Source organism: Myxocyprinus asiaticus, chromosome 1, assembly GCF_019703515.2.
Source record: "Myxocyprinus asiaticus isolate MX2 ecotype Aquarium Trade chromosome 1, UBuf_Myxa_2, whole genome shotgun sequence".
In the NCBI taxonomy this organism is placed as follows: domain Eukaryota; kingdom Metazoa; phylum Chordata; class Actinopteri; order Cypriniformes; family Catostomidae; genus Myxocyprinus; species Myxocyprinus asiaticus.
In genome coordinates, this window is record NC_059344.1 from 61854191 (window position 1) to 61869518 (window position 15328).

At 36.0% G+C, this 15328-nt stretch overlaps 1 protein-coding gene across 1 annotated transcript in view; it reads left to right on the plus strand.

Annotated features, from left to right (window-relative positions):
- Window positions 1-5960: 5960 nt before the first annotated feature.
- Window positions 5961-15328, plus strand: part of LOC127440193 (neuronal acetylcholine receptor subunit alpha-7-like) — a 13919-nt gene continuing 4551 nt past the window's right edge. Inside the window, exons 1-7 of the mRNA XM_051696657.1 lie at window positions 5961-6015; window positions 6107-6123; window positions 9032-9076; window positions 9300-9409; window positions 10618-10697; window positions 12861-13028; window positions 13884-14078. Of these exons, the coding sequence (XP_051552617.1) occupies window positions 5961-6015; window positions 6107-6123; window positions 9032-9076; window positions 9300-9409; window positions 10618-10697; window positions 12861-13028; window positions 13884-14078 (670 nt within the window). The remainder of the gene's footprint in view (window positions 6016-6106; window positions 6124-9031; window positions 9077-9299; window positions 9410-10617; window positions 10698-12860; window positions 13029-13883; window positions 14079-15328) is intronic.

Below are 15328 nucleotides of genomic sequence, written 5' to 3' on the forward strand. Positions count from 1 at the left end.
TGCGTTATATTAATGCATACTGGCACGTCTCATTAAAAGGCTGATATTTCTTTAAAGTACATTGTAAAATATGTTATATATATATATATATATATATATATATATATATATATAATTTATTTTTTTAATGAATGATTGTAATGTGTACCGCCACATATTTAATTACTTACGAAGGTTAAAACACACTGCCACATCAAAAGGCAACCAGATTAACACATATGTTAACAACAACAACAAAAAAGACATTCACAATAAAAATAATTTTACTCAATAACTCCTGACCTGACAGAAACATGGAGTATAAACAATTTTCAGAAGAATGCACTGCTAGTGTGGAGTCTTAAACGCTACTGTAGATACTAATATAGGCTACGATTAATAGTTACAAATAATATTCCTATACCAGCAGGCTACTGACCATCTTTTCCAGGGTGAGATATGAACGAAGTACACAATAAAATATTAACAAGGATTGCTCACTATATTCTAAAATAATTAACTCACCTTCATTCCAAACTCATTTTCACTCATGTGATATTCTATGTTTTCTAAATTCATATGCTAGTTTTGTGTGTGGAACAGACCGAAGTTGCAAATGTTGTCAGCCACAGACTGTGTCATATGAGACCAAGTGCGTAGATTCCGGGGGGGATGGGGGGGAGGTAAACAAGCAAGTACAACCCCCCCTCCCCCCCAGTATTTATACCATGATCAACGGAAACATGTAAATTCTTCATACTCTAACCACAGCAAATCTACGCCCTTGTATGAGATTTAATTCAAATGCCATTGCGTTGTGCCCCCCTGGATGTAGTGCCCCTGGGCACATGCCCAATTGCTCATATGGATATTAATAATCATCTCTAGACCAGTCTAGGCCTCTATAGTTCAGAGGAAATATACTGTAAAGAGAGACTGAAACCTGCACCAAACCCACATGATTTTAATAAATAAACGCCATATTCATCTCGGTGCCACAAAAAGAAGGTTGTTGAATGTATCATGACCAACAAAAGTGATGCACTCTTGACTCATTTGTGTCAAATATCTGTTAGCACCTGGAAAAACCAGCTAAAACCAGCTGAAGGTGGTAATTAAAAACAAATTTGTTTTTACATTACATAGTTTCTTCCTGGTCCAAGATGGTAATTTATGGTCATTAGCTGGGAATGGTCTTTCAGACCAGCATGTTGTGTTTTGGATGCCTGCTAGTGTACAGGGGCTGTTCTAGGGTCAGTGGACATTCGGTGCTTAGCCCAGATCTCTGTGGATACATATTAAATATAATAGTGTGTGTTTTTGTGCAACCGATGATGTTGCCATGCTTCAATCGGCAAAAACGTATGGGCGAGTTATTTTACTTCCTGAACAAATGTGGACCCGAGTACAGGTTGCTTTCTCACTCATACGATTTGTGCCACAGTTCCATTGCAACCGAGCTCAGACCACCTACAGGTAGTCTCAGTTCAGTACAATGGTCCGCTCCCCCGTCCTCAATATTACCAATATTTCATGCCAACTGTGCTCTGTTTCGGACTAAACTGCCAGTGTGAAACCCCCCTTAAAAGGTCCCTCTAACTTTTGTCTCAGCTTCAGATATGCTCAAAGATCAGAAATTGCATGCTTTTGAGGATGCGTTCACACTTGGGTCATTTGCTTGATCAGAACACAGGTTTGTTTCCCCAATCCTCTCCTGCTGATCTCTGTTCACATCACGTTTGGGAACCGTGCCGTTGAAATTATACGGCATTAAAAGTGGTTAACTTTCGTGATTTAGGAGGTATGCCTTCATATTAGCAGCTAATCGTACCAGAGTTCACATGAACTGTACCCCAGACCACCATTTGTAGTGGAAAATAGCGTTCACATCATCCAAACAAACCGAATTTTGATGTCAGATGATCAAATTTGCTAAAGTGAAAGCATTCTAACTCATGCAATTTCAAACGATATAAAAAAAACTAAAAAATGTTATCCCTTGCGGCTTTACTTAGTTAGACGGACAAAAAATAATTGCTAGATTTGCCAAAGTTTGAATGGTCCATGGCATAGTGTCTAAATAATAAGTTTTGCCAACAAATGCAAAAGTCCTGGCTTTTGAATTTGTTTTTAAATTCCTCGAGCACATCTGTATTACTCAATGTTTTTAGGGTTATACTGTATATCTTAATATTTGATACTTTCTGCATCTGCATGGACTTCCTGATAAAACTATATTTATATTTAGTATCAACTTGATACTGAAGCTCTGGTACTTCTGACATCACTGCAAGATGATAGAAACATTCGGGGCTTTACTGAAAACATTCAGGGCTCAAGCCCCTCTAGCCTACCCCTAGCGCCACCCATGCTAGTGTACTGTGCATCTCTGAAATGGCAAGGGTTGTGGGGTCCCATTCAGCAGTGATGAGTATCTACTGACAGTGGTCTGAGGAGGGAAAAACCACAAACCGGCGACAGGGTGTTGGGCGCTCAAGGCTCATCAATGCACAAGGGCAACAAAGGCTATCCCGTCTGGTCTGAACCGTAAGAAGGTCTACTGTGGCACAAGTCACAGAATATTTTAATGATGGTTACGGGAGGAACATGTCACAACACACAGTGCATCGCACCCTGCTGCGTATGGGGCTGCATAGACGCAGAGTGCCCATGAAGTCCCCTGTCGGCCTACAGTGGGCACACAAGCGTCTGGACTTGAAGAACTTGAAGCAGTTGAAGAAGGTCACCTGGTCCGATGAGTCAGTTTTCTTTTACATCATGTGGACAGCCATGTACGTGTGCGCTGTTTACCTGGGGAAGTGATGGCACGAGGATGCACTGTGGGAAGACGACTAACCGGTGGAGGGAGTGTGATGTTCTGGGCAATGTTCTGCTGGGAAACCCTGGGTACCGCCATTCATGTGGACCACCTACCTAAACATCGTTGCAAACCAGGTACACCTCTTCATGGCAATGGTATACCCTGATGGCAGTGGCCTCTTTCAGTAGGATAATGCACAATGCCACACTGCACACAGTGTTCGGGAATGGTTGGAGGAACATAATGAAGAGTTCAAAGTGTTGCAATTTTAACACTATTGCACTTTATTTAATGTGTTTCATTTAATTTCCATTATCATAATTAAGAGGTTCGCATAGGCAGCCAGGCTAAAATACAAGAGAATGAAAAATTGCATACGTTTATGACCAGCCAGGGCTTCTGCTGGAGTAGCTGTCTTAAGAAAGGAGTTATTCGATTTATTTGGTAGGGAAACTTACAGTCTCATTCTCACTGTGTTTAATGATGTTTAATAATGTTTCACGAGTAGTTTTTGAGAGCACTACTCCGATTTTATGGTCTGTATCTCCTGTCCTTCAAAGATCTTGGTAACTGAATGTTGTTTCTCTCAGCGTTGTATCTTTACCCTCCTTGGCTGTTTAATAAAGGTCGAAACCTTGGCTGTTCACTGTAATTTTTGACCAGAAACAGTACAGGTGTTTTTTTTAAAGAAATTATACAATTTTCCTGAAGTAATAACAATAACATTTTGCACTTCATTTGGTGTTTTATGATATTTAGATCTTATTTACCCGTACATTTCTCAATAACAACATTCATTTGCATATTTTATTTGTCAAAGTTTAGCATTTCTTAAAATCGTTTTGAAGCATCAGTTTTCTCAATAATTTCACATTATGCTTACAGTCAAACCTGACCATGGTGTAACAAAGAGAATACAGAGATTAAGGATTTTGTTACCAATAATTTATTTCAAATATCAAAATCCAAGAAACTGGGTAAAGTAAATTAGTTTAGTTAAGTTTCTTTGTTTCCATAACAGAAAACTGTATGTGTTTTGTCTTGAAGGTGCAGCTCCCACACCAAAGCATTTGTTTTTTGAAAATCGGTCGAAAATGACCGAACAGCCCAGGAAGGTTAATACCCCTTAAGTTTCAGGTTTGAGTTCAGGTAAAAAATGTATTTAACTTATTGAAATTGTAAATGTGCTCAACATCAATGTTTTTAGCTGCTCTCAATGTGCTGAGCAGCAGGTTGCAGAACCAGTATCTATCTGGCTTCTTGTTCAGTGCAGTTAGCCATTTGCCAAATCACTCACCCCCATATCAGGCAGCATAGTGAGCTGCAGGAAGTCAAAGCATAATGCATATAGAAACAGTGCTATGACCTAAAATTATGTCACCCCCTGTATAGCATTTACTGTAGCTTACCAACAGCATTCACAGTAAAGACAAATATTTTCATAATATGCATTACATGCATTAGCTTAGGGTGCATAAGGACATTCTCTCACTGAGGCTATGTTTGGAATGGAATGTTAGCGTTCTGCTTACTGCATAATGCACAGTATATACGGTAGGCTACTGGCTAATATTTTTTAAAAATAGAATGTGAAACAGTATGCATTATGCAATGATAAACATTTAAAACAGTAGGATGCTACATTGTTGTCACATCACCTTATTACGTTTAAAGTTTAACTGAGCGAGTAGTGTCCTGTTATCATCATGGAAATAAAAACTCTGATTTTGTGTTAAATGTCTTATTTTTTTGGCAATGTGAACAAATAATTAGTGAAGGAAATGGTAAAAATTATTTCTGATATTATTTCTGATATAGTGCATTGCTTTGTGGAATATACTATTCTTGCACTGTGCTCTGTTGTGTACTGCACATTTTGGCAAATATAGTAAGTCATGGTGGTATAGCCAAGCATGCTGAATATATATTTACAGTATATTGTGCACAATATGCAGTGCACACTGCAGTAATGCTATGAGAAGTATGGAAGTGATATTCCCAACAGTTACTGAATATACCAATGACATTTTCGTTTAACAACTGACTTTGAACCATTTTATAGTCACACTCCAACAAAATTACTTAACAATGCATGGTAGTAAAATTTGTATTTATTTACATTGCATACTATCTGAGAAACAGCCTAATACCTACAGTAGACTCCACTGATACATTTCAAAGACAATAACACCTTTCCATTTATTATATTTTGGTCATGTATATTATCATGCTCCTAATTCCAAATGAGTTGTAAAAACAAGCAATTTCTAAATTAGGCATCAACATGCAAAATATTTATTTGTTGACATATTACATTTGTTAAAATATTAATGAGATATTATTAATTTAGAACAAATCCTAATGGGACTGAATAAGTGTTCTTAGAATTAAAGAAGATACTATTTCTGTTTTTCTATTTTAGTTTATCCAGATTGATTTTCTTCCATTCTGAGAGGATGCTTGAGCCCTTTAGTTTAGAGTATGTTCCAAATTATGTAAGAAAATTCAATATCATTAACTAATATAATTAACTTATTTTAAAACAAAAGTCAATGGGAAGTCCACAAAATAACAAAATATAAACGTGTGTTTGTGTGTGTGTGTGTGTGTGTGTGTGTGTTTATACTACATTGTGGGGACCAAATGTCCACACAAGGATAGTAAAACCTGAGAACACCTACCTTGTGGGGCACAGCCAGCGAACCCCACGTGGGAAATGGCTTATTAAGCATACTAAACGATGTTTTTTTTTTTTAAATGTAAAAATGCAAAAAGGTTTCCGTGAGGGTTAGGTTTAGAGGTAGGGGATAAAAATTATCGTTAGATCTGTATAAAATCCATAAAATGCATGGAAGTCTATGGAGAGACCCCACAATGATATAAAAACAAGTGTGTGTGTGTGTGTGTGTGTGTGTGTGTGTGTGTGTGAGAGAGAGAGAGAGAGCGAGAGAGAGAGACTGTCATTGCTGTAATTTATAAACAGACTAAAGGGGGTGGGGCATCATGCCAACTTTGATGCCGCTGTATGAGACTGTATTCTCTTCAGCTCGTGAGATGCTGAGAGAGTGTTTTTACAACACTGACTGAAGAATCACCTAGAATTCCTCCACGCTTTTCTGCTCATTTCTGCTATTGATTTTTATTTTTATTTTATAGGAAGATGGGAATTTGGGAATATACTCTTTATTTTGCCACCACAACTTGCTTATGGAGTGGTGAGTGAATAGCGTAATGGATGTTTGATTGTAAAATACTTGTGAGCTGCCTTGAATAGCGGCCTGTTTTTATTGATGTATCGATCTTAAGATATTAAAGTAAATTGGGTACATCATTTCATGCCCGCTTGGATATATTTGAACTGCAGTTTTTGGACAGCAATTGCAATTGATGGTTTGGTTTCATTGCCTCCTGCCATTAAATGTGAGTCCAGAGTTGACATATCCATTAAACGTTACCTGATTAGACTTGTTCATGTGAGTATATTTATGGGCATCAATATATGCATTATCAATATTGTCAATTTATGTAGCTGCTTCTAAGACAAGATTTAAGAATGTACCAAAGAGCATCAGGTGTGATAAAAAAAAGTTTATCAAGGAAATCCGGCCTTTTGTACAAAGAAGTCACAAATTGCATACATTTTATACAGTAAGTGACCTAGAATTAGCGCAGAGTCTTAAATATTTCTTCTTCATTTTACATTATACATTTTCTTTGTTATAAATATTTCATAAGTAATAAAACTTGCTTATTTCCAGGTATAAAGGAATAGTTCACCCAAAAATGACCATTCTCTCATCATTTACTCACCCTCATGCCTCACGTGTGACTTTCGTTCTTCTGCAGAACACAAACTAAGATTTTTTTGACAAATATTTTAGCTCTGTTGGTCCTCACAATACAATTGAATGGTGACCAAAACTTTGAAGCTCCAAAAAGCATATAAAGGCAGCATATAAGTAATCCATGAGACTCCATTGGTTAAATCCGTGTCTTCAGAAGTGATATGACAGATGTGGGTGAGAAACAGATCAATATTTAAATCCTTTTTTATTATAAATGTCCATTTCCATCAGTCCTCCTTAGCGCACTTCTCTCCTAAGAGTTCTTCTTTCGTGATGGGAGAAAGGTGCCTCAGGTTTTTCCTGGCAGGTACTCAGCCTTACAGGCTCCATATGGTTAAGATTAGGGTGGGGGTAGGTTTAGGGCATCTGCTGCCTTCCAGGAACAGACAGAGGCACCTTTGTACAATGGGCTTCTTCTTTTGTTTTTGGCGATTCGCATTCTTCGTGCATGAGCAGGGAGGATCATTTAAAGAAAAAGAAAAAGACTTAAATATTGATCTGTTTCTCACCCACACCTATGATTTTGATTTTGAAGACTTAGATTTAACCACTGGAGTCATGTGGATTACTTTTAGTGTTTTTTAGCTTTAAAGTTCTGGCCACTATTCACTTGCATTGTATGGACCTACAGAGCTGAGATATTCTTCTAAAAGTCTTTGTTTGTGTTCAGTAGAAGACAGAAAGTCATACACATCTGGGATGGCATGTGGGTGAGTACATTTTCATTTTTTGGTGAACTATACCCTTACATTTAAATCCCAGGTCTGTATGCTTTTAAATAGTGAATAAGAATTTAATCTGTGTGCCATCTTCATCCCAATCTTAGAGTATATAGAATGAGTATAGAGTATAAGATTTGCTTGTTGGAGCCCATTTATCTTCATTTATCTAATTACTGTGGCTTGTAGAATTAATAGACAGCCTTAGCCTGGGTTATTTACTCCTTATAGTTAATTTATATTTCCCAGAAAGTAATTGACTGCACTTTTCATCTTATTTGCATTAGTGTGCCACTTAGATTTAATATATGATTACACTGGATTCTTTTAAGTGTCATGTCTCTAATATTGACAGGGGAGTTCAGCTCTCTTGTGTCTTTGTTTGACACGCATAAACAAAATATGGCACTTTGAATAGGGAATTGGATTAGAAAAAAGGAACATGTTTAATTCAGCCAGATACAAAGTTATCTAAGCACTTAGTTTTCTTTACTTACAAGAATGACTTTATCTTCCAAAAAAGTTAAGCATTTTAGTCTTACTGTACAGATGTAGCCTGTTATATTTTATAAACATGGAGTGAGATACACACTAAAATGAATTGTTCACCCCCAAAAATTAAAGTTCTGCCATCATTTACTCACCCAGATGTCGTTCCAAACTAGTATGCTTTTTTTTTTGTTTCAACAGAAAATGAAATTGTTTTAAGAATATCCTGGCCACTCTTTTCCATATATAATATATAATACAAGTGAATGAGGACTGGGGCTATCATGCTCCAAAAAACAGCATTAAAGAAATAAAAATGGTCCATATGACTTGTGCATTATATTCCAAGTCTTCTGAAGCCACACAACAGCTTTATGAGAGTTCATGAGAGAAGTAGCCATGTACAATTCGTAAACAAACCATTCTTTTGAGTCTGATCTTTTCAGTGAATCGGTTAATCTAGTTCACAAAAATCTGTCTGATCCACTTCTCAAGTTCAACTCATTGACTCAATGACCACATGTACATGCACTTAAGAAAGTTTTTGCAAATAAAGGCAGCATAGAAGTAAATAAAGGCAGCATAGAAGTAATCCATATGACATCAGTGGTTTAATCCATGTCTTCTGAAGTGATATGGTAGGGGTGGGTGAGAAACAGATCAATATTTAAGTCTTTTTTTCTTTAAATTCTCCTCCATGCCCAGTTGGTGGCGATATGCACGAATAATGCGAATCAGCAAAAACAAAAGAAGACCGTGAAAGTGAAAGTGGAGATTTATTGTAAAAAAAATAAATTAAAAAAAAAAGTTCGTTAAATATTGATCTGTTTCTCATCTACACCTATCATATCACTTCAGAAGACATGGATTAAACCACTGGAGTCTTATGGATTACTTTTATGATGCCTTTATGTGCTTTTTGGACCTTCAAAGATTTGGCCACCATTGACTTGCATTGTATGGACCTACAGAGCTGAAATATTCTTCTAAATATCTTTGTTAGTGTTCTGCAGAAGAAAGAAAGTCATACACATCTTGGATGGCATGAGAGTGAGTAAATGATGAGAGAATTTTTATTTTTGGGTGAACTGTCCCTTTAAGGCTGGCTCTGGAATGGTTCTTTACACAGCTTTCCACTGTCTTTTAAATAGTGCTTTAATATGTTTCTTCATCTACAGGATGAGAAGAATCAAGTACTTACAACTAACATTTGGTTACAGCTGGTAAGACAACAAATTTTACCAATTTGAAAACCAAAATTATAGGGAATGTTTTACTCGGGAATATACTATATGTGTGTGTGTCTGTGTGTGTGTGTGATTCATAACATATTATATATTGTTCCTGGTTGACTTTTGTGAATGAAGTGAACTGCTGACTCAGTGATACTGAAGTGTAATGGACTAAATTATGAGAAAAAAAAAAAAAACAATCGCTTTATTTCAGTACTGGTATGACTACTATCTTCAGTGGAACACCTCTGCATATCCTGGTGTGACGAGAGTAAGATTCCCTGATAGTCAAATCTGGAAACCTGACATCTTACTTTATAACAGGTTTGTTAATAGTGGCCTTCATACATGTAATAATGTAGATAATTATACTGTACTGAAACATCAGCTATAAAACAAGGGTTCCTTACAAACACAGATACAGCTTTTCAAAACTGTGTCTTCAAAACCCTCAGGGGTGTTCAGTGGGTGCATAACTGAAGAAATTTTTAATGAAATAATTATTATTAAATTTCAATGGTCCTATATGCAATTGATGTAGCTTTTCAAGTCTGAACCCTATGTTTTTGGAGGATTTCTGGAGAGATGGTAAATTGCTTTGGAAGAAAGTGCTGGTAACTGACAGAATGGACCATAAGTTTGCTCTATGCCATAAGGAAATGACCTATTTGACCTCATTTGTCTCTGTCTACTGGAATGCAGCCTAAAGAGTTGATTAAGCTGCAGTGCTTGTGCTGTTTTCCCCAGGAGTGATTTCTTTAATCTTGAACTGGCCTTCACTCATGTCCATTTAGCCTTTGAGAATTAATTTGAAGAGATACTTTCACGATATCAGAACCAGGGTCAGAAATGAACTTTTTTATTATTGGGCAATAACTTTATATATAAAATATAAAAAATATAAGATTTGGGGTGCATTTATATATATATATATATATATATATATATATATATATATATATATATATATATATATATATATATATATATATATATGTATATATATATATATATATGAGGGCATTTAAAAAAAATCACTTATTTTTTTTATTAAAAATACTTTAATCAGTTTATTTGAATACATTTCTAATTAATTCATTAAGGCTGTCACTTATGAATTTAAATCAAAATCAATTAATATTTTGTGACAATATGCATTAGGCTTTGAATAAAATTCTAGGAAATATATAAAAATAAAAAAGAACATTAAAAAGGACTGAATTCATTATAGGGCCATTTTTTTGCCCCTAAATTTTGAATTTCAGGGGCTTTTTTGTCACTTTCAGTCCCAAACCCCCATACATTTTTGACCCTGATCAGAACATTTAATTGAATAGGGGTCAAGAAAATTTTTATTTGATTTTTTTCTGAAATCTGGTGCTTGCTGCATAACTATCAGTGGTGCAAAACCGCAGATGAATTGTATTTATTTTGTAAAGTCTATCATTCAGAAGTATTTCTAAGTGTTCCTCTAAGGTTATATGTTCTCTAGTTAAAAACATTTGTCTTTTTTTTTTTTTTTTTTTTTGCAGTGCTGATGAAAGATTTGATGCCACCTTTCATACTAATGTGCTGGTGAACTCGTCTGGTGCCTGCCAGTATCTACCACCAGGTACACTTTAGATAAGGTTTTACTTCAAAGTGCAATAAATGTTTTTTTTTACACCTAAAAATGACTAGGGCTGACAACTGAGAAGTGGTTTTTGTTCAGAACATGTTCCACTTTTTTAAAAACGTACTGGAACAGAATTAGTTTTATGCCATTTTATTTTCATGTTCTGTTAACTTTCTTCATTCTTACACCAAAAGACTGGGCACAGCAAAATAATACAACAATAAATAGTCAACACATCTTTCTTTTGTGCTGCCCTCATTGGCTGCACACAAAAATATACAGCATGAACATTTGTGTGTGATTCACCAACTAATGAATCTAATGAACTGGTTCTTTTAATGAATAATTGAATGAGATATTGGGTTAAATCAGTCCAGTGACTTACTCACTGATTGGTCAGAGCAGTTCTTGTCTTAATTGTACTTTAAAAAACAATGTTATATATACTAAGTAAGGACCAATTGTTCTTCTACAAACGAGCGTTACAGAACCGGAATCGTGATGTGGATTCGGAATCATAGTCAGAATTGTTAAATTCCTTACATTTCCCATCCCTACATGATTTACTTTATCTCAGTAAACCTTCTCAGACCATTTAGGATGCAGGATAAATATATCTTGGGTGACAAATACATCTGTGAATAGGATATTTCTGCAGTCAGATCCCAAAAACATTTGCCAAATTCAGCTAATATTATTTTAAAATCATATGGCAAACCCAAATCATACACTTAGTTCACACCAATTTACACAAAGAGAAATCTACCTAATATTCCAATATTATCAATTAATCACCGTCCTATTTTTGGTGCATGGAGAGTTTTTCACTGATATACTCTTTAAGGTGAGTGTATGCTTGCCAGTGCAGCATTCACTTCCACTGCTTCATTGACTCGGCTCCACTCATTTCCTGCTGTGCAAAGCTGATCTGGGGACTATCCCGAGATAAACTTTGATTCATGAGTAGATGTGCTCCTGGCACTGAGTTTGCATTACATTCTTTTGTGGTGACATTGAAGAGATTGCCTTCTCTTGAATGTCCACAAAGCTTTGTCAGAAGTCTGGTTATGCTTTATGGCAAAAGAAAGCAATGAAACAGAGAGGGAAGGTGATATAGTACGTGCCTTAATCAACTGCCTAAAGTTAAATAATTGTTTTTTTTTTTTTTTACATTTGTCTGTACAGGCACCTTCAATTTATGGCAGTCATCTCATAGACTGATTCTCTAGAGGTTCATTTTCATCACCATTTGAGTTTTATAATGGAATTTTATGCTCAGATATCTTATTTTCTACATTTTACTCAAGGAAATTATAATTTTTGTAATTATTATTTAAGTGTGGTTATTATTGAGTATGTTGTTGGTATAGTTATGATTATGATTTAAAGTGATCTTAAAGGGATAGTTCACCCAAAAACAAAAATTCTCCCATCATTTACTCACCCTCATGCCATCCCAGATGTGTATGACTTTCTTTCTCCAGCAGAACACTAAAGAAGATTTTAGAAGTATATCTCTACTCTGTAGGTCTATACAATGCAAGTGAATGGTGATCAGACCTTTGTAGCTCCAAAAATCAAATAAAGGAAACTTAAAAGTAATCCATAAGACTCTAGTGTTTAAATCTATATCTTCATAAGCAATATAATAGGTGTGGGTGTGAAACAGAGGAATATGTAATCCTTTTTTACTCTAAATCTCCACTTTAACCTTCACTTTCAGATGTGAAACTAAGCAGGCACTACATGTGACTTTCAGATGTAAAAGTGGAGATTTAGAGTAAAAAAATTACTTCAATTTTTATCTTTTTTTCACCCACACCTATTATATCGCTTCTGAAGAAATAGATGTAAACACTAGAGTCTTATGGATTACTTTTATGTTTCCTTTATGTGATTTTTGGAACTACAAAGATCTGGTCACCATTCACTTGCATTGTATGGACCTACAGAGCTGAGATATTCTTCTAAAAATCATAATTTGTGTTCTGCAGAAGAAAGAAAGTCATACACATCTGGGATGGCATGAGGGTGAGTAAATGATGAGAGAATTTTCATATTTGGTTGAACTATCCCTTTAAATTTGTTTAATTATGTAACTTGTACTACCTTCCAACAAATATATATTCCACACTAGTCAACTCACATTTATGTTCACAGGGATATTCAAAAGCACCTGCTACATCGATGTCCGATGGTTCCCCTTTGATCTTCAGAGGTGTGATTTGAAGTTTGGCTCCTGGACGTATGGAGGATGGTCTCTGGACCTGCAGATGATTGAGGCTGACATCACAGGATACATCGCCAATGGAGAGTGGGACCTCGTTGGTAGGTGTTACAAAGATATATATATATATATATATATTTATTTTATTTTATATACAGTTTTATATTAAGTAAAGCGTACATTGTATGCAACATTTCTTCTCATACAAACTCAGAAAAAAGGTACCATTTAAGGTACAACGGCCATCACTGGGGTGATACCCTCAAGGGAAGCTTTTTTGAACCTATAGTTAAAATTCATAACTTGTTCAGGGTACATACTGTAATTGTACCCTAAGGATCTATTGTGTACCTTTAAAGGTACATTTGTATGTGGAATGAGGAACAAAACATAAAAATGTATCTATCTTTTTAAATCAAAATATTATGCTTTCACTGTAAATTTCGTTTTTTTTTTTACTAATGCTTTTATGCAAATATAGAATTTGTCTTTGTCACTGAACTTTATGTTCAAACCTGTTCTGCTGAGACATTGAAATAATGGTTTGATCTTTTTTGTACACTACATATACAAAGAACAGTGAGCAATTTATTGAAGAAATACAGGAAAAAGGAAGGAGTCAGAAAAAAATAGATATAGTTTATAACACATATATTATTAAAAATAACATATGTAGTCCCTTGTAGACAGGGTGTTAGAATGTGTCCCCCCCAGTTTTCAGATCGATCCTACTCCCCTGTATGAATATACAGTATATATTATGTAATTGTAATATATGTGATTTATTACAATAAGACACACTGAAACTTAGTGATACACTGAATTTACACCGTTATTTGTTTAAGTTATAAGTATATGAGAGCCAGTAATTGTATCAATTCCAATTACAAAATGAGAGACTAGTATAGGATATCAGTGCATTCATTTTATAACATTGCCCATTAAATTATGCGCAGAGGTTCCGGGTCGGCGGAATGAGAGATTCTATGACTGTTGTAAGGAGCCATACCCAGATGTGACATTCACAGTTGTGATGCGGAGACGGACGCTATATTATGGTTTAAATCTACTCATCCCCTGTGTGCTCATCTCTACACTGGCACTGCTGGTCTTTCTGTTGCCTGCTGACTCAGGCGAGAAGATCTCTCTTGGTGAGCCAAACACTTAAGGTCATTGGCATCATTCTGAAACATCATTGTTAGATGTGATTTTGGAATAAAGTCATTTATTCAGATGTAAGTCCACCCGGAATTTAAAGGTGAAGTGTTTAATTTTTGTTCCACTAGCCTGAACCAAATGGAAACTGTACCACCAAATGGAATAGAGTGCAACAGTCTGGCTCCGGTAGTAAAAATCCCATGAATTTTCTCCAAAGGTGAATTGATTTTTAACGATAACTTATAAACCTTTAAAGACAGACCTACCAAGATCACGTGGCTTGTTGAGCGTGTTACCGCGGAGACCTAGCACGTGTGGAGGCTTCACGCTATTCTCTGCAGCATCCACGTGCAACTTACCATGCCCCCCACTGAGAGCGAGAACCACATAATAGCGACCACGAGGAGGTTACCCCAATGTGACTCTACCCACCCTAGCAACCGGGCCAATTTGGTTGCTTAGGAGACCTGGCTGGAGTCATTCAGCACGCCCTGGATTTGAACTTGCGACTCCAGGTGTGGTAGTCAGCGTCTTTACTTGCTGAGCTTCCCAGGCCCCCACCCTGTAAGCTATTTTAAATGGTGTATAGTGAGATTAATGGCTTGCCAGAGATTGCTTCAGTGATTAATGCTGCTTGACAGCTCTGAATGCCCTATGCCTCTATTTCATCTGGTCTGCTGGATTTAGTAGATGCTGCCTGCCATAGTGAGCAAGAGAGCCGTTTGGAAGAGACTAAACCTGAAATCACAGCAGGGCACAATTTATTCTTTTCATTTTGTCATTCCTAAATGGTATTAGTGTGATGTGGATGCCAGTGTTACGTTGGCTGATGTTGCTCTGTGAGGTTCAAGATCAATACTTTATCAGGAGTTAACTGATTATATCTGAGATTTAGATCTCATCTTAACGGTTACTGATTATTTTCACTAGGTTTTAGGACAAAGAAAGGTTTTGACATTATGTCTTTCCTCAATAGTTTGCTATTTTAGTCATTTATTTCCTATTTCTTAAAAAAAATATTTGATCATATTCACCATAGTTACTTTGATCTAGAGGAGAGACCAGGGCTGGTTGTCACACTTTTAAAGGGATAGTTCACCCAAAAATGAAAATTCTCTCATCATTTACTCACCCTTGTGCCATCCCAGATGTGTATGACTTTCTTTCTTCAGCAGAACACAAATGAAGATTTTTAGAAGAACATCTCAGCTCTTTTGGTCCATACAATGCAAGTGAATGGTGA